Source organism: Anser cygnoides, chromosome 2, assembly GCF_040182565.1.
Source record: "Anser cygnoides isolate HZ-2024a breed goose chromosome 2, Taihu_goose_T2T_genome, whole genome shotgun sequence".
Classification (NCBI taxonomy): domain Eukaryota; kingdom Metazoa; phylum Chordata; class Aves; order Anseriformes; family Anatidae; genus Anser; species Anser cygnoides.
This window is the reverse complement of record NC_089874.1, coordinates 141,405,471-141,432,830: the sequence shown is the minus strand read 5'-3', so window position 1 is coordinate 141,432,830 and position 27,360 is coordinate 141,405,471. Positions and strand designations below refer to the sequence as shown.

General features: G+C 40.4%; 3 protein-coding genes across 9 annotated transcripts in view; 1 reads left to right on the top strand and 2 right to left on the bottom strand.

The window, feature by feature from the left end:
- Positions 1-10,699, bottom strand: part of SPAG1 (sperm associated antigen 1) — a 43,385-nt gene extending 32,686 nt beyond the window's left edge. Inside the window, exons 1-4 of one of the 3 annotated variants that reach the window (XM_048068682.2) lie at positions 10,565-10,699; positions 8,953-9,094; positions 8,249-8,408; positions 4,287-4,412 (exon numbers count right to left, since the gene is read on the bottom strand). In XM_048068682.2, the coding sequence (XP_047924639.2) occupies positions 4,287-4,412; positions 8,249-8,408; positions 8,953-9,092 (426 nt within the window). In that variant the 5' untranslated portion in view covers positions 9,093-9,094; positions 10,565-10,699. Of the gene's footprint in view, positions 1-4,286; positions 4,413-8,248; positions 8,409-8,952; positions 9,095-10,191; positions 10,501-10,564 lie in introns of those variants that run through there. The other 2 variants (XM_048068681.2, XM_048068683.2) reach the window with 2 other exon arrangements.
- Positions 10,700-11,225: 526 nt separating this feature from the next.
- POLR2K (RNA polymerase II, I and III subunit K) lies at positions 11,226-15,647 on the bottom strand. 5 transcript variants are annotated; one of them, XM_013180041.3, is made up of 5 exons: positions 15,520-15,647; positions 15,315-15,402; positions 13,691-13,754; positions 12,772-12,864; positions 11,226-12,320 (listed from the first exon to the last, which is right to left on the bottom strand). In XM_013180041.3, the coding sequence occupies exons 3-5, from the start codon at positions 13,749-13,751 to the stop codon at positions 12,298-12,300; spliced, it is 177 nt and encodes a 58-aa protein (XP_013035495.1). In that variant the 5' UTR covers positions 13,752-13,754; positions 15,315-15,402; positions 15,520-15,647; the 3' UTR covers positions 11,226-12,297. The 5 variants fall into 5 exon arrangements, with proteins under 5 accessions (XP_013035495.1, XP_013035494.1, XP_066847340.1 ...); XM_048068686.2 differs by having other exon boundaries at positions 11,673-12,320; positions 15,354-15,402; positions 15,520-15,609; XM_013180040.3 differs by lacking the exon at positions 15,315-15,402 and having other exon boundaries at positions 15,403-15,551.
- Positions 15,648-17,692: 2,045 nt separating this feature from the next.
- Positions 17,693-27,012, top strand: FBXO43 (F-box protein 43). Its single transcript, XM_013180050.3, has 6 exons — positions 17,693-19,294; positions 19,407-19,483; positions 23,144-24,627; positions 25,520-25,622; positions 26,490-26,672; positions 26,764-27,012. Exons 3-6 carry the CDS (start codon positions 23,165-23,167, stop codon positions 27,010-27,012), a joined length of 1,998 nt encoding a protein of 665 aa, XP_013035504.3. The 5' UTR covers positions 17,693-19,294; positions 19,407-19,483; positions 23,144-23,164.
- The last annotated feature ends 348 nt before the right edge of the window (positions 27,013-27,360 follow it).

Sequence of the window (27,360 nt, the reverse complement as noted above, 5' to 3'; positions counted from 1 at the left end):
CATCGTTGATATTTGCCTTAACTAAAATTTATCCTTAGGACAATTTATCCTGTAGCAATCAGTCCCAATAACTGACTCGACTGACTTGTATCGCAACCCAGCTCCTGTCCTAATGGAATATATTTCCATAGCCACCACCTTTGGCATCTCTTCCACCTCTGTCATCAGACTTATGTTTCTGATAATGTCCCTCCCTGTTTGTTGACTTCAACAATATTCAACAGCAAGGTGTGGTTCCAAACAGGTATTCCATAGTCGTACAGCCAGTTCAAAATATTCCCGTCTACTCTTCGCTGGCTGTTCAGCCCTCCTCTTACCTTGCAATCCATCTCTCACCAAGTTAGACCAGTGTAATTTCTTGTAGGATTGCAGACTTACAATTATCTGGGTTCAAACAAACAATTTAATACATACTACAGTGCAACCCCTAAATATCTGTACCAGTGCAAGTGAGCATGTGGTAAACTGAACCAAAGAAACCAACAGAAACCTCTTAAACTAGCTTTACCAGTGGTGACACTGTTACAAGGAAACACTTCTGAAGTTGAATATAAACACCTCAATTTACATAATGCAAATGTGACCCTTCCTATAAACACCTATAGCTATGTTAGGTTACATAAGCTTTTGTAGTATTCGACTTCAGAATTACACTTAATGTTCTCAGTCATTCAAGAAGCTAGACAAAATGACATACATTTAGTGATTAATGCATGTTTGGAGGAGGTAACTCCTAAATATGGCTTCCTGGAATATTACATCATTACGTATGTATCCTGGGGTATATTACAAACTTTGTAATTTTTAAAATACCAAATCTCTTTTCAAACCAGAAGCCCTTAATCTAAATGAGCACAAAAAAAAGATGAAACTCTCAGAACATTTATAAAGTAATTACACAAACTTGAACACATCCTTTCATGGAATAAAGCAGAAGCATTGACTCGAAATTTCAAAAATCCTTAATATTCTAGGTCTCATATTCTTGGGACCATTGTAACCAAATTGTGGCTCCAATGGAGTAAGGAATTTCTCAATCAGTAATATTTCAGAGCATCTCATCCAAGAACCTTTCATGAAAAAGCTACATTTGCATGCTGTATTAACTTTTCATTGGTACTTGGTATTACAGGCAGAGAACAACAACAACAAAAACACCTCTGCCCTTGTCATGTTTCTTGCCAAAATTCAAATCGCATGGATCCCAAAGGGTTTTGAAGCCCAGTGAGTTATGTCCGGATCAAAAAAACGAAGTACAGACTGGATTTAGTTCAGATGACAAACAATTTGGCCTTGGTTCTCCTCTGGATCCCATACTAACTCATTATTTTTCTGCGTCAACTAACCAGTATTCTTTTTCGATTTGGAGTATCCAAAATAACATGAGGGCTATATAGATAGCATCACAGCAGAGTTTCATGAAATACAACTTGGAATATATGTTGCATGCCCTGGACTGTAGCCCATTGTGTTTGGCAAAGGAACCGACGTCTACTGAAATCTCATCCGTACAATATTTTGGAATTGAGTATTTCTAAACCCATGCTTCCAGGACATGCTTTAGTTCTGTCCTGGAAAAAGGGAGGCAGCAAAATTGATTAAGTAATACAGACAGTTAGAAACAGAAACATTCTAGCTGTCTCTCCAGTCCTCTTTTATTCTACAGTATAGTTGTAACCTCGAAATTCTAGGCAGTGTGAAACAAAAACCAGGGTATTAAGAAAATTCCCTAGTGTGTATGAAAGGGAAGTTTTACATGAAGTATTTATCTATTCAGCTGTGGAAAATCTTTCCTATGACTTCACACCAGTAAAAAGAAAACACTATATAGAGATATAAGCTATATAGCGAATTAAAACTGTACTTTTATATATATAACTATATATATAATTATGTACTTATATAACTGTAATTATATTTAGTATCAGCTCAAAAAGCTCTATAGGCACAAGATGCTTCCATTTACCAAACTTGTACCCACTGGTGTAATCCATGGTTTTAGGGTCAATAAGGATTTCCAGAATTGGCTTCACTGAAGTTCCTGGGGATTTTATGCACCACATCAGATAAACATACGTAGTCTCCAATCAAATGGAAGGGTTTGTGGATTTCTTTCTAGCAGAGAGGATTAATTTATCATACCAACTTTATACTTGATATCACATTATAAAATTATGTGATGATAGTGTAAAGATAGTTACAGACCTAATTGATTAACAAAATATGTTTAAAAAATTACTACCTTGCCCATAGCTTTATCAAGTAGAAAGAAAACAAATAACTGATTCAAAATATTAATCTTCTTTTTTGAGATTTCGTTATACAGGTATCTTAGTGTGCACTATAGAAGAAGCCTCCTTTTATTCAGTATTGATCTAGTAGTGGTGTAACTGCACTGCTACATAAAAAAATTGAATTCTAAAACACAACTTCAGGCCTCTCTTTTCTATTCCAGGAAAGGTTACAATTATTTCAGAGGTAGTCTTCATTGACAAAAGGAATGAAAATCATATACCAAAAATAACACACAAAGCTGTATCTGGGTTTCCTTGGTAATACCACTAATACCTAAACCTTGCAAGGAGAATAAAAGTAATAAAAACTTAGAATCGTTGAATCATTTAGGCTGAAAAAGACCTCTAAGATCATCTGGTCCAACCTTTAACCTAGCACTGCCAAGTCCACCATTAAACCATGTCACTAAGGTCTCCAAGTTTTTTGAAGACCTCCAGGGATGGTGACTCAACCTTTTGCCTGGGCAGCCTGTTCCAATGCCTCACAACCCTTTCAATGAAGAAATTTTTCCTAATATCTAACCTAAACCTCCCCTGGCGCAACCTGAGGTCATTCGCTCTTGTCTTATCACTTGTTGCTTGGGAGAAGAGCCTGATGCCCACCTCAACAAAACCTCCTTTAAGGGAATCGTAGAGTGTGATAAGGTCTCCCTGAGCCTCCTTTTCTCCAAACTAAACAACCCCAGCTCCCTCAGTAGCTCCTCATAAGACTTGCTTTCTAGACCCTCCACCAGCTTTCTTGTCCTTCTTTGGACATGCTCCAGCACCTCGATGTCATTCCTGTAGTGAGGGGCCCAAAACTGAACGCAGTACTCGAGGTGCAGCCTCACCAGAGCCGAGTACAGAGGGACAATCACCTCCCTAGACCTGCTGGCCACACTATTTCTGATACAAGCCAGGACGCTGTTGGCTTTCTTGGCCACCTGAGCACACTGATGGCTCATATTCAACCGACTTGACGAATATGCCCAGGTCCCTTTCCACTGGGCAGCTTTCCAGTTACTCTTCCCCCAGCCTGTAGCATTGCAGTAAGTCTGCAGACTTACTGAGGGTGCACGCAGTTCCCTCGTCCAAATCATCAATAAAGATATTAAACAGGATGGGTCCCAATACCAACCCCTGTATTTAATAGTATACCATCCAGTATTTAACCCAACGAAGCATACACCTGTCCAAGCAGCCAGTTTCTCTTTGTACAGCACATATGGCAATAACTTTGCATTCTCCATTATCTTGGTCTGGTGTTTAAATACTGGCTGACAGTAAGAAGTAGTTTCTGACAATATAGGAACACAAATCAGGCATTTACTAAAACATAGTAACTCAAATCAGTAATTTGCATGTGTTACATTAACAATTAAGAAATACCACATACTCCATAAGGGTCTGTTCTAATTTAAATTTCTAACTTCCAAAAAGAAAAATGCTTCAGTGAATTTGTTATGACAGTGTCTCAGAATTACAAACAGAACATTAGGAATCAGACTGAAGCCATCCGTAGTAACATCTGACAACTCAAAAAAAATCCCATTCCCACGCCTACTTTTCTGTCAATCGCGCCAGTAGCACTGTATATAGTATTAGTAAGATATTATAAGATTATATATTGTATATATAATAGTAAGATACAGTAGAATGGCAGAATACAGCTCCTGGCATAGCTTCCTCCAAAAGGAACCTAGTTCATCTGCTTTAATACCACTCTGAAACGTGAAACAAACACATACAAGGGTGTTTAAGGAGATTTTCTTCAGAAATGACTTCTTGATCAGAATTATAACATTACTACAAGATGCATGCTAGTACTAAAGAAGCACTTTTGTTTAAGCATTGGTCTCCTGCAAGACAGCTTGAAGATTTTTGTTTTCTGGTTAACAAAATATTTAAGAGAGGCTCAACGAATAGAAGTTCTTACAGATGATATTTTCTGATTTTAGAAAGACATAATTAACATACACTTGTAAAAATAAAGCCTTAGAAAACTGGAGATACCTGATTAGCAGGAAGACAGCTGCTGGAACAACGAATAGGTGGCAAGTTATCTTGTCCTTCAAGCAGTGTGTCTGTTCCCAAAAACTGTGGTTTATGATCATCTTCACGCATTTCTGTCACCCAGCTCTGAAAATAAGTAATACATCTGTACCTTAAAGCAGTAGAACAGATACACGTAGTCTACAATGATCCAAACAGTTATCCTTATGATGCATTGCTTTTAATGGAGAAAAGCAATTACGAGGAAGATGAAAAATTAAGTTTAAAATCAAGCTTAAAAAAAAAAATTATTAAACATAAGCTTAAGTTCCTTACTCTAGGTTAAAAGGGTTATTTTTGTAAATCACATTGCCAATTCGATCAAAGATAATGATGAACACAGTAGGAGTTACATCCACACCTGCCTTTATTGTTTTTTCAACTCAGGAAAGGGGAACCATTTTAAAGACAAATATGCAAAATAAAAGCAAAAGTGCTTTTAATCATTCAGAATCATAGAGTGGCTCAGGTTTGAAGGGACCTTAAAGATCATCTAGTTCCAGCCCCCTGCCATGGGCAGGGATGCCACCCACTAGATGAGGTTGCTCAGGGCCTCTTCCAAGCTGGTCTTGAACACTTCCAGGGATGGGGCATCCACAGCTTCTCTGGGCAACCTGCTCCAGTGCCTCACTGCTCTCTGAGTGAAGAATTCCCTTCTAACCTCTAATCTAAATTTTCCCTCTTTTAGTTTAAAACCATTCATCCTTGTCCTGTCATTATCTGAATGAGAAAAAGTTGTTCTCCATCTTTTTATGAGCCCTCTTTAATTATTGAAAAGCAGCAATAAGATCACCCTGGAGCCTTCTCTTCTTCAGGCTGAACAGCCCTAGATCTCTAAGTCTTTCTTCATATGAAAGGCCTCTATCATCTTCGTGGCCCTCCTCTGAACCCGCTCCAACAGCCCCACATCCTTCTTGTGCTGGGGGCCCCAGACCTGGGCGGAGCACTCCAGGTGGGACCTCACGAGGGCAGAGCAGAGGGTGACAATCTCCTCCCTCCACCTGCTGGCCACTCCTCTGTGGATGCAGCCCAGGATGCAGTTGGCCTTCTGGGCTGCAAGTGCACACTGCTGGCTCGTGTCAAGCTTTTTGTCCACCAGAACCTCCCAAGACTTTCTCTGCAGTGCTGCTCCCATTGAGTTCTTCTCCCAGTCTGTTCTCATGTCTGGAATTGCCCCAACAAGAGGTGCACTTAGACTTGTTGAACCTCATTAGGTTCATGTGAACCCAACTCTCAAGCTTGTCCAGGTCCCTTTGGATGGCATCCCTTCCTTCTGGTGTATCAACTGCACCACTCAGCTTGGTGCCATCTGCAAACCTGCTGAGGGGGCACTCGATCCCACTATCTCTGTCATTGGTAAAGATATGAAACAGCACCGGTCCCAAGACAGACCCCTGAGGGACACCACTCATCACCTACCTCCGCCTGGACATAGAGCCATTGACCATCACTCTCTGGGTGCGGCCTTCAGGCCAATTCCTTATCCACTGAATGGTCCACCCAGCAAGTCCACATCTCTCCAATTTGGAGATCAGGAAGTCATGTGGGACTGTGTCAAAGGCCTTACAGGAGTCCAGGTAGATGACATTGGTCGGTCTTCCCCTATCAACTGATGCAGTCACTCCATCAGAGAAGGCCACCAGATTGGTCAGGCATGATTTGCCCTTGGTGAAGCCATACTGGCTGTCCCAGGTCACCTCCTTGTCCTGCACATGCCTTGACATTGCTTCCATAAGGATCTTTTCCATGATCTCCCCAGGCACAGAGGTGAGCCTCACCGGTCTGTAGTTTCCTGGGTCCTCCTTTCCACCCTTTCTAAAAATGGGAAGGATGTTTCCCCTTTTCCAGTCACCAGGGACTTCACCTGACTACCAGGACTTTTCAAATATGACGGAGAGAGGCTTGGCAGCTACATCAGCCAGTTCCCTCAGGACCCTGGGATGCATTGCATCAGGCCCCATAGAATTATTCTTGTTTAGTTTCATCAGGTGGTCTCTAACCTGCTCTTTGCTTACAGTGGGTGGGACTTTACTTCCCCAGCCCTCATCTATGGGTTCAGGGAAACGAGGGCCATGGGAAGCCCGACTGTCAGTGAAGACTGAGGCAAAGAGTTATTGAGTACCTAAGCCTACTCCACGTCTTTTGTTACCAGTTCACCCGTGTCATCCATCAGAGGGGGTACACTCTCATTGGCCTTTCTTCTTTGACCAACATACCCATAGAATCCCTTCTTGTTACTCTTTGCATCCCCGCCAAGCTCAGTTCCGTTTGTGCCTTGTCTTTCCTGATCCCATCCCTGCACATTTGGACTGCATCCCTGTATTTTTCCCAGGCCATATGTCCCTGCTTTCACTGCCTGTGCATTCCTTTCTTGTACCTCAGTTTGACCAACAGGTCCTTGCTCAGCCATCCCTGTTGTCTGCCCTCCCTGTCCGCTTTCTTACACATGGGGATGGAGAGTTCTTGTACTCTAAGGAAATCATCCTTAAAGAGCTGCCAGCTCTGTTTAGCTCCTTTGTCCCTGAGGACAGTATTCCAGGGGATCTCATCTACTAGGTCTTTAAATAGCTTGAAGTTCACTCTTCGGAAGTTCAGGGTCTTGACTTTGCTCTTTGACAGACTCATATTCCTCGAGATCACAAACTCAACCAGGGCGTGGTCACTGCAGCCCAGACTGCCTCCAATCTTGAGCTCTTTAATGAACTCGTCTGCATTGGTGAGCAGCACCAGGTCCAGTAATGCTTCTTGTCTGGTTGGTTTGTCTAGTACCTGGACCAGGAAGTTATCCTCAACGCACTCCAGGAATCTCCCGTATTGCTTACAGCCTGCTGGGTAGCTTTTCCCGCAGACATCCGGGTGGTTGAAGTCCCCCATCAGGATGAGATTGTGCGAGCATGATGCTTATCGTACCTGAAGTAAGAATGCCTCATCCACAGGCTCCCCTTGATCAGGTGGCCTGTAGTAGACCCCGACCAAAAGGTGACTTTTATTGGTGTGGTCCTTAACTTTCACCCACAAGCTCTCAACCTGTTCATAGCTGTTTCTCAGAAGCATCTCTTCACAATCAAACCTTTCCCTAATACAGAGAACAACATCTATCTCCCCTCCTTCCCTGTCTGTCTCTTCTGAAGAGCTTATTAAGCACTGGCAGAATCTTCCTTAAAGGACTAGAAATAAATGATTTCAAACAGAAATAGCATAATATGATCAGAACATGTTGTAAACAAAATTGCCTCTAAGTTATCCAAAAGATTCAGAAAGCAACAAAAAGCATCTGCCTATCTTCTCATAGAATCTATTAAAAAAATAAACAACTATGCTTAATTTCTCATAAAATGAATTTTGCTGCTTTACTTTTTCCTGCACAATTCAATTCATAGCATGTTTGCTTCTAGGCCAGAAAAATAGTTGCTTCATATACACATCATTTTTTTTTTTTTTTTTTTTTTTTTTAATCACAGGTAAGGGGTGCTAGTGTCATTCTTCACTATAAGAGAATCTGTTTTTCTTATAAAATACTCTAATCTAAAATGCTTATGCCCACCTAGACTTCTTCAATATTTTCAGCTGGATAAAGTACTCTTCAGTTCCTACAGTATAGAAACAGTATAGAATATTCTTCTACTTTTACATATACAGATTGAGAAAAGTGGATTTCATAAATGTAGTTTGCAATTATTTTGTGCTTTTTTGAATGAAAAATAATACATAAAGAAGTTCTGTAGAATTATAATGGGCATTAAAAATTCAGTAGCGTTAATAAATTAAACAAACAAAAAAAAAACAGAATTCTTCTACCACTTCCTGATTTAATCAAATAATCATGTTCTACTTAAGCACAAGATGAAGTTGAACAATCACGCCAGATTGATACATCAAAGTGATTACATTACTGACCACTATAAACTAGAGTAATACTGTACCATCAGTTCACCATTAATTGTTTCCCATTCTTCAGCTGTAAAATCAGAAGCTGTGGCTGCAGGCTTATCTTTCCTGAGAGCTCTGCTCCCTGGGTCTAAATGCTCAATACGCTTTTCACAAAACAGTGTCAGGTCGGGATAACATCCCTCTTCACCAGACCTTTAAAATGAAAGATATTAAAGTTACGAAAGAAAAATCTCCATACTTTTCTGCATACTACAGTGATGATAGAAGACTGTTTTCCTGTTACAACTGAATTCTATCATCTCCTAGTATCATTTTGATCAGAAAATTGCAGCGAGTTAACCTTCAACCACTTTCCAATGGACATATATACACAGTTCACAGTGCTCATAAAAACGTTCTTGTCATTTTCATGAAAAGTTAAACAGGTATGGCATCTGAGATTAACACCAATATGCAAGATAGCTTCATGACAAAACCAAAATCCAGTGGCAACATTTGAGAAAAAGATGGAATTGAGTTACTCAAACCTCTTTAATGGGTTAAAACAGGACTTAGATTTTTAGTTTAATCATCTGGATATTTTTAACATGACTACTTTAACATCATATTTTAATTTCTAGTTTTTAAATTAGAAAGGCACAAAGAGGTTCAAAGACAAATAGGATATTTAGGTCCAAGTTCCTCTGAATTTTACAGACGGGGAATAAAAATAATGAAGTTAAGAAAGTATGTTTACCTTAATACCCTGAGAATCTTTTCCAGGTGTTTAACATCAGTGCATTTTTCAATGAACTTGTAGTCCAGATGACCAATAGGTATTTGATAAGTTTTTGTGGTTCCTTGGTCCAGCAAAGATGGTACTGATTCATCACCCATAACTAAATAGTAAAAGAAGAAGGAAAAAATCTATGGACATCTAGTTATCTTTTAAAGCAACAGTAATTTAAGGAATAGGCCAAGTATTACTTTGTTATGCAAGCAAAACTATTGCCACAAAAGTAAAAACCTCCAATTTGAAGACCTGATCACACAAACGGTTGTTGACAGAGGTCTACTGACAAATGTATGGTTATATGTAAGATACATTTTGGAAAAAGAATATGCACAACTTTACTGGTTCTGCATGGCAGAACATATCAGAAAATCTTAAAAAAAACGTTACCATATTTACACCTACCCCTTTACCTGCTTTTCTTTAGACATGGTATGGTATTACTTATTTTAAGCAAGGGCAGTCAGGATAAAGAAGATGATGGTGCACGGACTTCTCTTTTTTTTTCTTTCCAGAAGGAAGATGATTCACTGCATCTTATGGAGTAATAGCCCTTGTCTTCTCTGTAGCTCAAACTAATCTGATTGTTTGCCTTTTCTCACTAACTGCATTTTCTGGGTCTTTGATTATATTACCGTACTAATATAGATCTTTTCCAGTATGTATGTAACAGATGAAGCGAGGTGTTCAAAGCAGACATTTCCTGCCTCTCTGTACCTTTGAACTGCTTTACTGCATTTTTTTTGTACTTCAATTCCAAGCTCTGCTCCACAGAGCACGTTACATTGTGCTTAAAATGCTGTTATTTTAACAGGTATTATGAGGGCAGCCAGCCAGGCAGCATGTGATGATAACCACGTGCAGATGTGAATCTAATAAAAATAAATTTGTTCTAATGTTGTGCATAATTACACATATTAATTTGTAATAGTATGAAATGTTTATAATACAGCATAATTTAAATAATAAGCGGTCGTAATTAGGTACTGCATAAAGACAGTATTTGGCCTCTAGAATCTACAGTTTTGGTATAGGAAAAAAAAAACATGCATGGAGAGACAGAGGAATATGCGAAATAACTAGATAATAATAACACCCAACCCAGGCAGCAGTCACAAAAACGCAAGCGTTTACACAGCTGCAGTAGTTCCACAAGTCTCCGGAACAGGGAACAAGCCAGCCCTCATCCCCAGGCTCGCTCACCCAGCTCTCGCGCAGTGCGGTGTGAAGGACACCGGGTTGAAGGGGGGCTCTCCACCCCGCTCTCCGGCTCTGCAAACGGAGCCTTCGGCCAGGGGGTAGCGACCGACCCCCGGCATGGCGGCCGGCCCCAGCAACTGTTGCTATACACAACATGGCGGCCGGCCCCGGCAACTGTTGCTATATACAAGATGGCGGCCGGCCCCGGCAACCGTTGCTATGTACAAGATGGCGGAAGGCGGCGCGCGGGGCAGGGAGGAAGGACGGGGCGGGTTCCGCGCCGCCCTCCGCGGCCGCCCCACACGCGAGGCTCCCGCAGGGTCCCGCTGGGTCTCGGCGGAGCCACCGGCGCCGCCTGAGGGCCCCCGGCACCCACCTGCCCCGTGCCGCGCTGCCTCCAGGACGGCCGCCGCCCGGCCCGCGTGTACCCCGCGCAGGCGCAGCGGGGCTATGGCGGAGGGACACGGCGCGGTGCGGCTCGGAGACGTCGCTCTTTCCGCCACACCTGAGGTGGCGGGGGTGGAGAACCACAGAGAAATCCCTCTATGGCTATTAAAAATACATGCCCCGCGTTATGTCGTATTAAATAAAACGTCCCTTGTTATAAATTAAAAAGCTATTTTTAGAAGTGATTTGACTCTGGAGAGTTTATTCACCTCAGAAATACAGCAATTTGGGGGTTTGGCCTTCATAAAACATCACCAGTTTACCTTCGACGTACAATTTTATCTAGCCTAAATGTGCAATTTGATCTAGCTCCTCGATAGTTTCTCCAAAGCTGTGTTATCTACAGCACCATTGCCTTCCTAGCCTTGTCCCAGACCCGGCCACATTTGCTTTCCTCAGCAGCCTGCACTCCCCGCTCTGAGCAGAGGCTCCTCTCCGTCACCTGTCAAAAGGGCCTGAACGCGCTCCCACCAGGCTTTTTGTAGCACGAGCACCTACCTCTCCCGTGGGCAGTTCCCGAGCAGACAGGAAAAATAGCTCAGCTTTTGTTCCTGTCTTGCACGCAGAATGTACATGCTTACGCACACCACTGCTAAAACTCAAACTGAAACTTTATTGCAAAAGCATCACCCTGCTGAGTGATTTTCCAAGGGAAATCCTAGATAAGTTTCTTAACAGGAACGATCTGGTAAGATAGCCAAGAAAACAAAATGGCTCTAAATTTTTTTTAAAATCCCATTTGCTAGAACAACCCAGTATAGTTCATTTATGAAGCAGTCAGTATATGACCATATATTCCATCAGAAAAGTATCTTGCTATATTGATAGGAAGTTAAACATGTTATGTCATTATTAAAAGCACCATTTATCAAAAGCACTATTATCAAAATAATAATTTACCCTACCATTTCAATAGGGTAAATTAGTATCAGACACAATCCAGCAATATTTTATAATACTCTTCAGTAATAAGGGTATTTTAGTAACACGTAACACTTTCTGAACAGTCAAACAGATGCATAGTTCTGGCTAATGAATACAAAACAAGCACTTTTTATTACAGACTCACAAAAAGTCATCTGAAAAGCAAAATGGTATTATTTTAGCTTTGGGACCCTTACCCAGGGTATCTTTAAACTATAATCCTCCTTCTTTTCCTGAGTACAACCAAGTCACACTGGTTGGAAATTTGTTTACACATGCTTTTTAATTTTTATACCAAATTGGATGCTCTCGAGTCCTTGCTCTTTTGAAGATACTTGCTCCTTTGAAATCCAAATCTGTGTTTCAGACCTAACGTTGTGTACCCTTCAATTTATTTCCATTGGAACTTATTCAAACCAAGATTTTATGCAGTTCATAGGAGTCCAAAGAGCATTTAATAAAGTTAAGATGCAAGTAAGGTTTAGATGAGAGCCATGAAAACAAGATTAACTCAAAACCAAATACAATACCAATGAATTTAACAGACTTCTACATACTCTGACTAAAATTTAAGTCACAGTTTTAGAAACCTGTAGTAGTACAGACAAAAAATACTAAGTGAAGTTTAATATTTTAATATCTCAAAACAAAACTATGCATTTGTACATTAATAGAATTACAGAACAAAGTCAGAAAGAATAAACTGCAGCATAATAATCAATATATCTTCAGCTCACATCACCGGGCATCAAAAACCACCACTGGAATGGTGCAGTTAAAGAAAAACGTGTTGTGGTTGGGAAGGGAAAAAAAGAGAGAAAGATCAGGGAGAGAAAAGGAGGCACTGAGGGAAGACTACCCAAATCTAAAGTCACAGGTAACCATATAAAAGCATTTAGAACTCATTTTTAATTAACCCCACAACACTTTCCTTTGTTAAAAGGCTGCATGATATCAACCATACACTATACATCACCCACAAGACTATCGTGATTATAGTTTTCATAGAAAATGGAAAATGAGACAATGCACCAGGAAACAAGGTCCCCAATTACACAGCAGAGATGTCTCTATAGTTTGCTCTACTGTATTGATTTTTGGCTTTGAAGGATTCTTGCACAATTACTCAAATTTTCCATGTTGTTTACCTTAGATGCCTTACCCCAACTCACACCTCCCCAAATGCATTCGTGTGACTTTGTGAAAGGATACATCTTTTTGTCCTTTTCTTGTACATTATTCTGTACCCGCATTCTCGGCATCTGATAGGATCTCTTGCCTTTATTTCATTTTCTGTATGACATTCTGATGTGATGGAGGAAGAGAATTGGAGTGAGTAAATAAAAACAGCATTGTTAATGCATAGACAACTTTCAGAAGTCTTAATTCCTATTTGGGGCAAAATAGCATAATACAGAAAATAATTTGCAGTGAGTTTGTATAAAGAACTGAATGATATTACGATTCTGTGCAAAAAAAATAAAAAGATTGGCAAACTCCACTTTTTAATATCAAAGAGGACCTTGCTAGAAATCACTAAATCATTAGTGGTATTGAGAATGGTATGTAGACTGTACAGTAGACTGTCTACTAATGAAAACTTCAGCTCAGCCCCTCCCAGCCTCCCAAGTTTATTTTCTTTCATCTCCAAAACACTTTGACTCTTAAGCACTCAAAATCTCCAATGTTTACATTATTAACTTATCTATAGGTGAAAGAAAAATTGACTATTACACTTTAGTAAAAGCTGAGTGACCATACTGTATTTCCAGAAAATCCTCCCCCAGAAATGCACCAAACAGAAGTTTGTCTTGTGGAGATGCAGAAGTATTGTCCTGTGGAGATGCAGGACTTCCACACAGCAACAGAAGCTCTAATGAATTACTTCCATATCGCTGTCTGTATGTATTATTATTATGCTACCATACACGTGGTAGCATTAGTGAGTAAAATTTAAAAGATCATGAGGATTCACAACGCTATTTTCATTTCTTCAATATTATTATGCATTATTATTATGCATTATTATTATGCATGCATTATTATTATGCATTATTATTATGCATTATTATTATATGAACACCAGATCTCCAGTAACAAGGAAAAGAATTCACTAATGTCTTTTCTTTACCTCCACAAATGTAAATCATTGGCTGCTGCTTTGGAGGCTGAACATCCTTCTGTGAATCCATGTTCTACATAAACAAAAAAACAAAATATACACAGGAGGTTTTTTTTAAAAGGCATACACAAATATTGAAACATCTCCATCAGAAGTCAGCAGAAGATGGAAAACTTCCTCAAAGTAAATACAAATTCCATCTCTATTTGACACACACCAACATAGGATGACTCACATTGGAAGAGACTTCAGAAACTTATCTAGTTCAACTGCCTTCTCAAAACAGCGTGATCAGGTTGCACTGAGCTTCACCAATTGGGTGTTGAAAAAAAACTCCAAAAATGTAGTCTGTATATCAGTTTGTATTAAAGATAATTTTAAACACGAAAGGTAAATAAATATTTTCTTTCCTCCCTTCAACCTTGATGGAAACAGAAAAATAAAACAATTCATGTATCATTCATGTAACAACCATGCTATCATAAACAAGATAATCCTCGTTGCCTTTTTTCTGCTCTCCAACAACACTAGCTAACCTAATTCTAATCTAATGGATTAGAAATCCTGGGAACAAACTGTAGGCAGGAAAGTAATAGGCGTTTAAATAAATAAAGAGGGGCCATATAGAAGAAATTCCACCCTCTAAACCCCAAGATAGGTCTCTATACCTAACTCAAGGTTAAAGTTAGATAGCCTAGTGGTACACTTCAAGCACCTCTTAGTGCTCTATTGTAATGGCTTAAGTTGTTCAAGCTTATTTGGAGGCAAGTATTCCTTCTCATTATCAGACAACAGTTAAGTCTACTCCACAAACATTTAATGGAGTTTTAAGTAATCCCAACCTATCACATAAATGTTTCCAAGCATCAAGGTTGTTACAATAGAGAGATAGCAAACAGTTTTTCTCCCACCCATTCTAAGACAGAAGATGAGTATCTCCTTGCAGGTTTTTGGGGTTGTTGTTTCTGCACCCACTGACATAGAGGATAGGAATTCCAAACTATTATGTCATTAAATGACCTTCACAATGCTTCCTCATGAGCATGAGTCCTGGACACTTTCACTTAATTCCCTGGTATATTTCCCTGATCTTCACAGTTTGTTCCAGTATAAATGCACTTGGGACTTAAGGACACAAGCACAGGCTTGACAGAAACAGTTCATCCTTTGTTTACAGGAGTCTGATCAGCAGGTGCCAAACCCCCTCGTTAAAAAACACACTATGCCATTCCATTCTAGATAACTCAAGATAATTCATTAAACTCTACAGCTTTTAAGTAAGGCTTTGCTCTACTGTTATCATAGCGGCGCCTTAAAACACACATTATAGCCTTATTGTATCATGAGCTATAGTAAGGTATTGGCAGGCATCCCCTGGCACTTGAGAATAACAATGTCTTCAAAGTGAGCCACACTAAGCAGCACCAACTACCACAGTTACATCTGAAGGCTGAACTACCACAGTTACAGCTTACTCGAGGCAGTGCTGGCCATGCAGCACAACACACAGCTGCAGCAGACAGCAGCGAACTAAAGCTCTGTATTTTGCAGGGAGGCATCATCATTTCGCTAGCGTTTACACACCCAGCAGCTAAAGCACAAGCTGGCACAGCCAAAAGGCACACAGACACACCTGCGTGCTACAAGCATTGAGGGTCACGCCACAACTCACCACGAGGACGCGGAGCTCCAGCCACGATCGCCGAGCCCTCCAGACGTACCTGCGGGAGAAACAAACGCATTCCTTAGCGTTTCGCTGGGGGCAGGCTGCCTTCCTCGCAGCCCCCTAGACACCCTGTAGAACCCCACAGGGACTTTAACGAAGCTTCCCTGCTCACCCCAGCCACGAAGGGAACCGCGGCCCTTCTCGGCCTCTCGGCGCCGGCTGATGACGACGCGGCGCCGCCGCCCCTCCGAGCGGGCGGCCCGGGAGCGCCGCCGGGTGGCGGGAGCGAGCCCGGCGCCTGCCGAGGAAACCTGAGTGGGGTCCGCGCTCGTCCCGAGGCCTCAGTGCTTTGGGTCAAACTCTGGGGTTTTTAGTTGGCTGTACCTAACCTCTGTCTGTGCAGACTCAGACAAAAATCCTCCTGCAGCTCGCATCGTGAGACTGCAGAATTTTAAGCCGCTGGGGTGTCTCACCTCACGGTCCTTGTTGTTTTCAGAAGCACATTATTTAAGGTTCTTGGATGAAGCTAAATCTGGTACCTTGCTGTGTGTATTCCCGCTTTAAACAAAATTTACAAGCTATGATACTATATATTTTAATTGCAGGATCGTATTATGGAAGAGGTTCACATTTCAGTGATTCCAGCATCCTGAGCAGAAATATTCCAGCATATGAACCGAAATAGTACAGCCAAAATATGAAATGATTCCAAGTGCTTTCTTAGTCCCTGGTGGTGTAAATGGTGTAAATGACAAACGTTCAGTAGGCATTTTGTAGACTGTTTTCTTTACTCAATTTCACAAGAATTCCACCTCTGGAAAACATTTAGAAAATATTGTTTTGTAAATATTCCGATTTAATGACTTCATCATTCAAGAGACTCCCTTGTTTAATGAAATGTTTCTCAATACCAAGTAAAAGGCTCTTTCTCAATGCTGAAAAAAGCAAATACTCTTTCCGAATACTGAATAAAAATTGTTTTCTGAGGAGCCAAATGGGTTGTTACCACACGAGTTTACCAGTTATAACTTACTGATGCTCTCATAGTAGCAAATCACCTTCATATGTTACCTATAACTTATCTAAAATGAACTTGAGGAACAATAAATATTTGCGGTTTTCCTAATTTTGTATTTAAGTTACGCATAATAAAAATACATTCAAGATTTTAGACAGCTTGCCTGTTTTTCCATGCTGCTGTGTATAAATAAAGCTAAACATAACTTTTGAGTGCTAGAATAAAACACAAGCAAGAGAAACGACAGGTGAAAGGCAGCGCTATTCATACTGATTCGCACTCCCCCAAATTTACTGCCTGTGTCCTCTTCGCCACGGTTTTCGTAAGTGTGAGCTGGTGCGAAGAGTTTTAAGCAGAGGAGAAAATAAAGCCTGAACCATAGCTTCACTTGATAATGCATATCAAGTAATTAACATTCCGGAAAGTAAACAAATAAAAATCAACCGATAATGTTTCTCCGGGCTCGTTTTATTTTTAAGACGGATTTGTCGAGCCGATACTGTAAAACTGGTCTACTAATTATACCGCCATGAAAAAGACAATTAAAGTTAATTATGTGAAAACAAGGTCTCAATGAAATCACGCAATTGCTTGATTGTTGCCATCGTTTAACTGTTCTCTCGGAAAAAAATAGGTTTTATCAGGTGCCTCGGTTCCTTGCTCCGTTTCTGTCAAAGCCTTCCTTCAAGAGCAGCGCTATCGTGATAGAGCCCAGCTTTGAAGGGCTGATAAACGCCAGTCCGGGGGTGCTCAGAGGGTTGGGAACATGTGGGACTTCCCCGTAGCGGAAAAAAATCCGGAGGAGTAGCACTGGTCGGCAGCCAGAGTAAGGGTTCGTGGCTGCGGGATGAGGTGCGCAGGGTGCTCGGGGGAAGGCAAGGCGCTCGTAGCCTGCCCGTCAGGGCGTTGCGGGGTCTCTCGCATTATTTCGTTTTAAAATTAAGGTCCTCAGTTTTTTTTCTGCCCGCTTGTGACGCGTTTTGTTAAATGGTGTTGTTTGGTGTGATGTTTCTGTATGTCGCATTAAGCACCATAACTATAATTTGTTAAATTCCCTGTATGTTTTTTTTTCTTTTTTTTTTTTTTTTCACCCGGGTACCACAAGTTCCTGGGGGCTTGAGAGAGACAGACCTCGCACCTTCTGTGTGCCGCTTCACGGAGCTAGCAAGCTGCCCTTTTCACAGAAAAAGCGTTTTTTTTTTTTTTTTTCTATAGATAAACACAACTATTTGAGGAAGAAATTCTCCTGATACACGTGGAATAGATACTACTACACAAAGCCCTTTGGGAAATCGATTTCTTTTCGATCAGTTTCTATTAATTTCTCCTTTTAAAATGGAAGTCTCTGGCATATTTCCCCCTTTCTCTTTTTATCCGTAACGGTTACCTTGTAGTCACGTAAAACAGTACTCTTTATATGCAAATATCCCCATTTCCCCCGCTTTGGATGAGCAGATTTTAAATTCGCCTTTCCTCCGGCCCCCTTTGGCTGCGAGGCTTCGCCGCCTCCTCAGTGCGACGCCGCTCCCTGAACGGGCTCCGAGCGGCGGGGCAGAGCTCGCCCAGCCCACGAATTGGAAGTACGGCTGAATTTCGGCGTTAATTTAGAAAGCTTCTAGTTTTCTGCTTTGGATGTAGGCATTACTCTTAGTCACGCACAACAGTTTAAAATCTCTTTCTCATCTGATGTCGTTTCTGGTGGAGGAAATAAAACGTAAACGGGGGGGGAAAAATAAATAAATAAAAAAAAAATAGAGGTAACCTGTGGTAAATCTCGTCTCAACGAGGTGAGGGAGAATGATACCCAGAAGGAGGAGGACACAATGACAATTTATTCGGCCTCTGTGTGACAAGCAGCGGCTTTCCCCGCTCCTTTTCCTCGCTGCTGCGAGGCCTGCGGCTCCCCCCGCCCACTGTGGAGCCCCCAGGTGTGTGGGTGTGTGCAGCCGCACGGAGCTCAGGAAATGCGGGCACCTAATTACTCATTTTTTAATGTACAGTTTAAGTAAAAGTACTGCAAAACGTAGGCGTCATCACTGGCATCTCCCACCCGACTGACAGATGATTTAACCGAGGCAAACGCTCCGCGATTATCTCGTTCCCGAGCAGTCGGATACAAACGCACTAATTAATTTGAATTAATTGGCACCCTTATAACTCAAGCTCAAAGGTTCGGGTACAGATAACGTTCTGCATCTGTAAAAGCCTAGCCATGATCGACCAGCGCCTGTGAAGGGCACCCCTCAGCCCTCACCCCCCGCTCCTAGCGGCTCCTGAGGAGAAGCAGAAAGGCTCTAGCTGAGGCGGGAAAGCCTCGCCCCCAGCATCTCCTGAGGAGAGGCAGAAAGGGACGGGGGAGCTGAGGGAGAGAGGGACAACGTCGGGGGGATCTTATGGTGGGCTGAGTGCGGCGGGAGCCGCGGCGTTGAAGTGTAAACGCGAGGGGAAAGGCGAACCTCGCCGGTGCCCTGCAGCGGAGCGGGTTCTCCTCAGGCACCCGCCCCGCAGACGCCTGAGGGCGGCGGGGGCGGGGAGGCGGCGCGGAGCGGTTGGTAAAGGCGGGCGGTTCAAACCCAAGCGAGGGAAAGCAGCGGCGGTGGCTGCACGCGAGGAGCCGCTTGGCTTCCCCTCCACCCACAGCGCCTCCTCACTAAGGGCAACGGGCTCCGGAGCCGGGCGGCGAGCCGCTGAGGCGGCAGGATCCCCGCCTTCTCCAGCCAGCCAGCCGGGGGCGAGTTGGGGCATCGCCTTCGCCTCCCCCCAGGGAGCCCCGCCGGCCTCCTCGGGGGGCAGGGGGCCGCTGTCTCTGGCCGGCGGTTTGCCCCATGAGGAGGTGAAGCTGTTGCTTTGCTCGTGTCCGGCATTTCAGGTGACCGAGAGACCCCCGAGCGCTGCTCCCTAAGTAGCCGTCAGTTGTCTTCATCGCTGGGTAATTAAACGTTACAGTGAAAGCATGTATGTAAACTCTCAGCTGTCACCAAGCTACTGGGTAACGTTGCTCTTGTAACTCTCTTTTCTACCCACGCCCTTCCCCACTTTAGGTTGTCGGTAGGGGTAAATTGTACTTTGAATACGGTACCTTTGCTTTGGAAGATCTCAAATTGCTTCGCAAATTAGGGTAAGTTACTCCCGTCTCACACACAGGACTGAGCTATGCCATCTCAGTATTGACGGCTTCTCTGGTTTTAGATCTGGGAGCTCGAAGAGCAGCCCTCAGATAAAAATCAGTTTTCTTGCAGGTAGGATCTTTATTTAAAAAGCTGAGAAAGCAGTCTTGTACTACCAAAACTTTATTTTTTTATCGGTTTTGTTAACGTGACGATCAGTGACGAATAAGGGCAGAAAACAGCTTTTTAGAAGCAAAAGAGTTCAGCGTCTGTTACTAAGGAATGTAAATTAGCATCTAGAACAGGTGTAATTCCCTCCTGGAACTCATGTCTATGTTATGGGTATTATTTACACTGTTTTCTAGTAACAAACTTTTTTTTTTCCCCCCTTCTTAGGATGCTTTGTAAAGCCTAGGCTTGTAAGATATAATTCCAGGTCTGCATACCTGAATCCTGTCTGTAATTTAATTTGGGTTTCTGAGCATGAAGAACTTTATTCTGTAAACTGCTGTGAAGTTTGCTGGTGACTTATGGATTTGAGGACTGCAGAATCAATAATAGATACCATAGAAAGGGACGGAGCACAAGAAACTACACTTAGCAGATGCGCATTTTATTTCTTTCTCTGTAACAGACTTGAAATGTGACTAGTCTTTTTTTCCTAACGTGTCTATTTCCTGATGTCTAAAACAAGGGTGAGAATACTTTCATAAATTATTTCAAGATCCTCAAATGAAAAGGGCTTGATATTATGTATCAGAACAAGTAGCTCAAACGTTTCTCCCGATAAAAAGAGAAAGTGCTTATAAAGCACTAAACAAGCCTCTGTAATTTTTACTAGGTACCTCTTATGAATGTAAATAGCATCTCACTGTGTTATGAGGGATGAGCAGCGGCTCTGAAAGGCTTTCCCTTTCACATTCACTTTGTAAAATGAGACCTTGTGTTTAATTAAACCTTAACTTTCAAGAGTAACATGCTTGGAAAAAATATTTAAGCTAAACTGAGGTGTATACTGGGATCTGTCGTAAAGAATTAGACACTGTTCGCTCAGGGTCTGTATTGCGGTATCTTCCCTACAAATTTTCAGAGGTTTCACGCCTTCAATATAGGAAGCTCACAAGCGTCTCCTGCTGGACGTTGGCATACTGACAGCGTATTTTTGGCTTTTGCTTAAGGTCGCAGCGTGGCATTTCCTTTAACTGTGCCATTCTGATCTCTACTACAACTGTAAAAACTCTTTTTTTTTAATTATTTCTAGTGATCTCATGCTACTTGAAACACAAGCTAGCTTAAATAAATAATTTTAAATTGTAATATTTCAAATAAACTCTACTCTCAGTTGTTCATAAGATTAAATAATTTCTCCCCTGAAATGTCTGAGAACAAAACTACAAGTGCGTGTTTTCCCTTCTGTTATTTCTTCAGCTTTCTGCCTGTGCAGTTTTCAAACCTGCAGGCCCGTATGCTTTTGTTAAATGCATGTATAGTTTGACTGTGAGTAGGGAAAATATTAATGTTTTTAAAGGTAAGTGTGGTGCTTTTTTTTTTCCTGTTGGTGTTGAAAATTTGAGCATCTGTCTCTAAACATCATTCAAAACTTAAATCTATCCGTCAGTATTTTTGGTAGGAATATCTCTTGGCCACACTTCTTAACTAACTGCAGTTCACCAAAATTCCTCAAGGAAAATGAGGCCTCTACTCTTTTTGTATTTTACATAAAGATCATGCTCTATTTTTAGTACTGCTGTCTTATAGCTCTTCCCTGTGAATAATCAGCTGAAGAGCAGCAGTGAACTAAAAGGAGATTTTTCATATCTCTTTTCTACTTTTTTTTATATTTGTCTTTTAGTTTGTTTTACAGAATTTTCAGCCTACTACCTACAATGTTGAAGAACTATGCAGGTGAAATGCTAGACACTGTGTGGAGTTGGTCCTGTGCTGTCACTACAGTTATCCCTAATCTATGTAATAACTAGCTTAAAGCTATGCCCCTCATGTGTCCTATTTACATTGCCTATTATTTCACCAAGCTAAAAGAGTGAATGAGGAAAAAGGCATGGAAAACAAATACAGAAGTGAGCTACTATAATAATGTGAAAATAAGGTATTTGTAGAGGTAAATGGGAGAAGGAAAGGAAGCAGCCCAGGCTTCTGTCTTCATTTTGTAATTATTTTTACATAAGTTTCTTTCCCTGAAGAGTTCTTCTCAATTACATGCTTTATTTTTTGTTTTGTTTTAAATCAGTTTGATTTCATACTGACATCAGCATGGTTCCATAGGCAAGTTCTTTAGAACTTAGACTTTAAGGCAAGTTCTCAGTCTGTTCTTGAATATCCTGTTCCTCTGAATTCTTTATATATTGCAATTTGCTTGCTGTAGACAGCAAAAAACTTTGTATATCCCAAAGATCTTAGAGTGCCTTCATCATAGGTCAAAAAATGTTAATTAAATGATCTGAGATCATCAAAGGATAGTTTCCTCCCCATCAGTTCAGCTTCCCCTTGCTTGTATTTGGTAGCCTAGGGCCTGACTGGGTCAGTACTGTTGAGTTATTAATGATGTCTTAATGTTTGGTGTTTAAGTCACCTATAAATTTTTGTCTGGTCTGAATGTACCTCACTAAAAGCTGCTAATTCAGACTTTGGGGGTCCTTAAATGTTGATGTGAACTGCTATGGTTTCTGAGAGAACAACCCTCATTCTGGCATTATTCACATCTTTTTGGTTCCTTTTTTGTGTGTATAAAGCAGTAACCTATTGCTGTTTGGGGTAGGGTGGAGAAACTGCATGTTTGAATGGCAAAAATCATTGCCCATTTACTTATATGGGTGTATCAGCTCTTTGTAATTTTGGGGGGAAAACTTAAAGCTTTGGTGTGTACTAAGTTTATTGTAGAAAGTTCATGTACGTGGTGAGAGGGTTTATGGCCAATCCATCAGTTTCTTTGAAGTTTAAATCTTCTGAACACTTAGTTTATCCACAGAATGGTGCACAAGCAGATACCTTATTGACAATGTAACATTTGTATGTTAAGGCAGATGAGAATGCACTATTTAATATGTAACTTGAGGAAAAAGTTTATTCTATCCAGGGACTGTAGGATCTAAATAATAGGGAGACCTGTAGACATGTCACTTCATGATCAATCCTCTCTCTTCTTTAGACATGTTTTTGCTAATTAATCTATTATCAGACCTTCCACTAGTTCTTGAGGACTAAACTGTTAGTGATTGCATGAACAAATAACACAACAATGATTTTTTTAAAGTAATTATTTAAAACAAATAAACAAAAAACAACAACAACACCCTGACCCTACTGTGGGTCAGTTCTGTCTCTGATTTCAGTGTAAATGGGACTCTCATTGCTGTGTTGCTTGTTTGAAGGCTTTTCATTGCATGAAGGTTATCAGATTAATCAGTTAACTGAAAAGAAACTTTAATTATGCTTGCTTATGATATAGCATGCATTTTATTTGCTCATTCTAACAACCTATTTGGTTGTACTTTATATTTGTGTTCATGTATAAGCACGGTTTCTATTAAGCCTAATGAAAATACTTTTAAAGTCTCTATCTTGGTAGATTTATTGAAGGCTTTTTCACTGTTCCAGGTGTCTTTTAGTTCTATTGTTTGTTTCAGAAATAACGCTGGTATCTTTATTTACAGAGCCAAAGTGCCAAGCAGAAGATGTCAGACAGTCATTCAATAACGTTCAATATTCTGAAAAAAAATAGACTAACATCTCCCAGCAGCAGTTTTAGATACTCCAATTTTAAAGACACCTGTTCCCCTTCAGTATTTATGGACAGCAGATGCAATGATCCTGAAGCAGAACATAAAGAAGCACCGAGTGCAACAAGTTCATCTTCTCTACGAGAGCATTCTGACCATATTCACCCAAACAGCCTCTGGTCCGTGTCATCATCTATTGAAAAAGAAATGAATGCTATCTCCTTATCAGAAAGAAGAGAAGCAAATAGAAGTACAGATATTTTTGAAACTCCTAAAGTGAGTAGAAAAGGCTCCTCGCTACGCAGGAGACTGCTTTTATCCAAGGCTGCTCCAGCTGGCACACCTGTAGGATCCTGTGAAAGACAAGCTGGCTCTTCAGGAAGTGGCCGGAAAAAACTATTCTCTTGTGTTTTGAGCTCTGAAGAAAAACCTTCACAAATTGCCTCAGGTTCTTCAAAAGAAAACAGTTGCAAACGCCTGACAACTAGCACTTCAGAAACTGAGGACTCTAGTCCTAATTGCCCCAAACGGAGACTGTCATTTTCTCAACAAAGGACTTCTACTCTAGATGAGTCCAAAAATAAGGACCCCTTATCGCTAGAAACAGAATGTTTATCACCAATTCAGTGTAAGGATGTTAGTGTTAGTAATGCTAGTGAATTTGGTGAAAGTGTCCTTATGAGTGTTAATGAGGGGTTGCTTCACACTCCTACTTACAGTGTGTTACCTGAGGCCAATGAGAATAAGTGCCTGACTTCTGTTGATAGGCTTTTAGAGAACTTTAACTTCGAGCTGTGTAATAGAAACACTCCCGCTGTTAAACTGGCCAGTTACCCAAATCTTTCAACGCCTGAGGACAGCGGATATAATTCACTTCATCTAGACAAATCAGGAGACTTATCTGATTATGAGGGTTCTTTCCAAGAGTTCTTTCAAAAACATAAAGAAGATTCCAAAATTCCAGACAGTAAAAGGAAAGCAAGAAAGCTTGAGCGAGTTAGAAGGTTATCCACTCTTCGGGAACAAGGCTCGCAGTCAGAGACAGAAGACCATCATGGCAGTCCTTCTAATTCAGAATATATGCTAACAGAAGAAAGAAATGTCAATAAAGACTATGGAGTAGTTTTAAAAGAACAGACTAGTGAAGACTTAGTTGTAAATTATACAGATCTCTCCAGAACTCCAGCTCTGCAAATAGTCCATGAAATTTGCTTGCAGAGACAAAGATCAGACCAAAATCAAGCATCAAAGAATATTGATGGAACAGAAATATTCGCATTAGAACATGTTCTTTCTGGACTCATTGGCAAGAAAATGGGCCTTGAAAAATTAGATATTTTAACTGAATTAAAATACAGAAATTTAAAACATGTTCTTGCTATAGTTTTAGATGCTTTGACAGTGGAAAGTCTCTGCAGGTAGGTACTGCTGCTGTTCCCATTCCCCGTGCCCACTTCTCATAATGTTGAAAATGTGTTTCTGATAATAAATTAGAATAATTTTTGGAATAATTGGGATTGTCAATAGAATTTTTTTTCCTTAAATTAAGGAAATTAGAAGGGGTTTGTCACTGGCAATCAAGTGGTTCTTTCTATGTTGTTCTAAAAACATGTCTTATAGACGAGTTAGGGGGGAAAAAAGGAGGGGATTGATAAAGTTAAAGCTATTACAGTACTTGTAAATTTAAAACATTTCTTTAAAAAAATATCTGGGAAGTCAGTTCTTCTCACTGCAGGTTTCCTAATAATGCATAGAACTCAGAACACACTTTCTAGATTTTTCTTGCATATTTAATTTCCTCAGTCACTTCTAAGCACAAAGACAAAAATGCTCAAAGAATATTGCTTCATGGGTAATGTTCTGGATTCATTTGAAATCAACAGAAATTGTCAAAGAAACCAAGTGTGCCATGTGTTACTAGTTACAAAGGGAATGTGTAGAAGTATAATGGCACAGATATTTTCGGAGAACTTAATACATAAAAATGTGACTTTAGAAACAAAATTAAGTGTCTTATGTGGAGAGAAGAAACATCTGATTTTGTAAGCCAAAGATATGTTGTGTTATTTATATTGCAGTCATTCACTAGACTTGTGTATGTATTTCTGAACAATGGTGTGGAATACATTAAATTTGTTTCACGACAGTACAGTGAACTCTTGTAGTATATAGCAATAGTCTGTAAAATGACCAAAATAGTATGTGAAATCACGCAAAAAAAATCTTAAAATCGTAATTTTACTGTTATGGCTTCTGTGCTACTCTGCAAAACTGTGAAAATGGATAATTTTTTAAATTCATTTGTTCCAGCATTTGGAAAGTAAGCAAAAACTGGCGTGAAATCATTGTACAAGATAAAAGTGCAGATAGGAGGAGAAAGTCGTACATAAAACAGCTGAAGGAAGAAGCTGGGGTAAGGTTGTCTGAAAGGTAATATTTTACATGTGTGAACAAATGCAGGCCAGAGGAAAGACTGAACATCTTGCAAAACTATAGAATTGTAGCTGATAGCAACAGTTCTAAGTAGGTTATGTAAAAGATTCTGACATGAGATTGTAATTGCTTTTATTTTGTTCTTTTTCATCTGGCCCCGGTTTCAGTAGCAGTCTTTCAATCACGATTCCCCTTCTCCCACACCCTGAGGATCTCTTCCTCAACTGATTCTGGCTTTGGATCTTAAACTTTGTTTATACTTTTGTCATGTTATTCCTCATCTCCCATTTCACTGTAGTCCATTAGAACCCACTCTGGGCTACTTCCCAATTATTTTCAGTACCACTTGTTGCTGAGCTTCTTTGTGGTGTATATCTGAGCATCAGAAGGGCATATAGATCACTTGTTTTAAGGGGTTTCTTGAAAAGTAGCATATTATTAATAGGAGTGTATTTTTTAATAGATCCTCCACGCGTGCTCACAACACTTCAGGGTAACCTTGCTTTAACGGTGACAAAACTTATGTTTGATCACTTCATGCTTGGTATTGAGATGTATCCTACTTCAGAAGTTGAGGATCAGTAGAAAGTAATCAAGTGCTAAAGGCTGTTGGCTTGTTTACCTGCTCACGGGGCTTTGTTTTTAATGGTTCCTATCTTGTCCCCTTACTAAATACAAACTTTTAATTGGAAATATATGCACTATAAATCACTTCCATTTTTTAATGTGTTGTTGCAGGGGAAAACTTAAAATATGAAGCAAAACACAGCTGCAAATGCTAAATTAAATAAAACCCTGATATGCTTCCTTTTTATTTCTTTTTTTTTGTAATTATCAACTATAACAGGAATATCTCTTGAAAGCTGAAGATGCTGCCACAAGACTTAATGTTCTCAACAGATCTGCTCTAAGGCCTGTTCAGGCTCAAGCCAGAACTCCTGTACAAACACCACCTTCTCACATTGAACTTACTCCCAGGAGATGCAATTCTGTCCCCCAATTAACTAGTAGACAGGAAGAATACGTAAAAGTAGGTCTCTAACAAACTCTTAATTCTGGGGCTTTGGAAAACTCTAAATTACAAGAACTAAGTATCTCTTGTCTCCCTCCTCTTGCTATAGGCTGCTAGAACTCTATTCACCGATGAAGCTCTGAAACCTTGTCCAAGATGTCAATATCCTGCTAAGTATCAATTGGTAAAGAAACGGGGGCTATGTAGCAGAGAGGCCTGTGCATTTGAGTTCTGTATTTTATGTCTGCATTCTTTCCATGGGTCAAAAGAATGTAATAGTTTATCTGCAAAACGGAAGAACAAAGAAGATGCTCCTCCAGGAAGTGCTCAAAGCAAAAGAAATTTAAAAAGACTTTAAATTTGTAAGGCATGCAAGTCCTTACATTTGATTCCTTTCTACCTTCTCCTAACTTCCCAGTCTTGTTCATATTCTTAAGTATGCACATTTTGAAAGTCTAATTTGATGTGTTTTTGCTGACTTATCAAGATAACTTGTCATGCATGTATGTATCTTAATCAGTTCAGTATATTTTATGTTTATGAAAAAAGTGAGTATTTTAAAACATTTTGTCTTGTTTTACCTGTCATGTAGTAGTTAGGCACTTACTAACATCTTAATTATTCAATAAAGTATCTTAAATGTAGTCTTCAATACCTAGCTTACAGCATCTCACAGGTGTTTAAAAATGTGATTCTTGTCTTAATG

Bases quoted from the DNA above. Each gene is read 5' to 3' on its own strand.
- POLR2K (XM_013180040.3), bottom strand. From the start codon at position 15,423: ATGCGTTTGTTTCTCCCGCAG. The intron at 13,755-15,402 runs GTACGTCTGGAG...TTGTTTATGTAG, and splicing joins TGCGTTTGTTTCTCCCGCAG to AACATGGATTCACAGAAGGA. The intron at 12,865-13,690 runs GTAAAGAAAAGA...CCATCACATCAG, and splicing joins AATGATTTACATTTGTGGAG to AATGTCATACAGAAAATGAA.
- FBXO43 (XM_013180050.3), top strand. From the start codon at position 23,165: ATGTCAGACAGTCATTCAATAACGTTCAATATTCTGAAAAAAAATAGA. The intron at 25,623-26,489 runs GTAAGGTTGTCT...CAACTATAACAG, and splicing joins AGCTGAAGGAAGAAGCTGGG to GAATATCTCTTGAAAGCTGA. The intron at 26,673-26,763 runs GTAGGTCTCTAA...CTCTTGCTATAG, and splicing joins GACAGGAAGAATACGTAAAA to GCTGCTAGAACTCTATTCAC.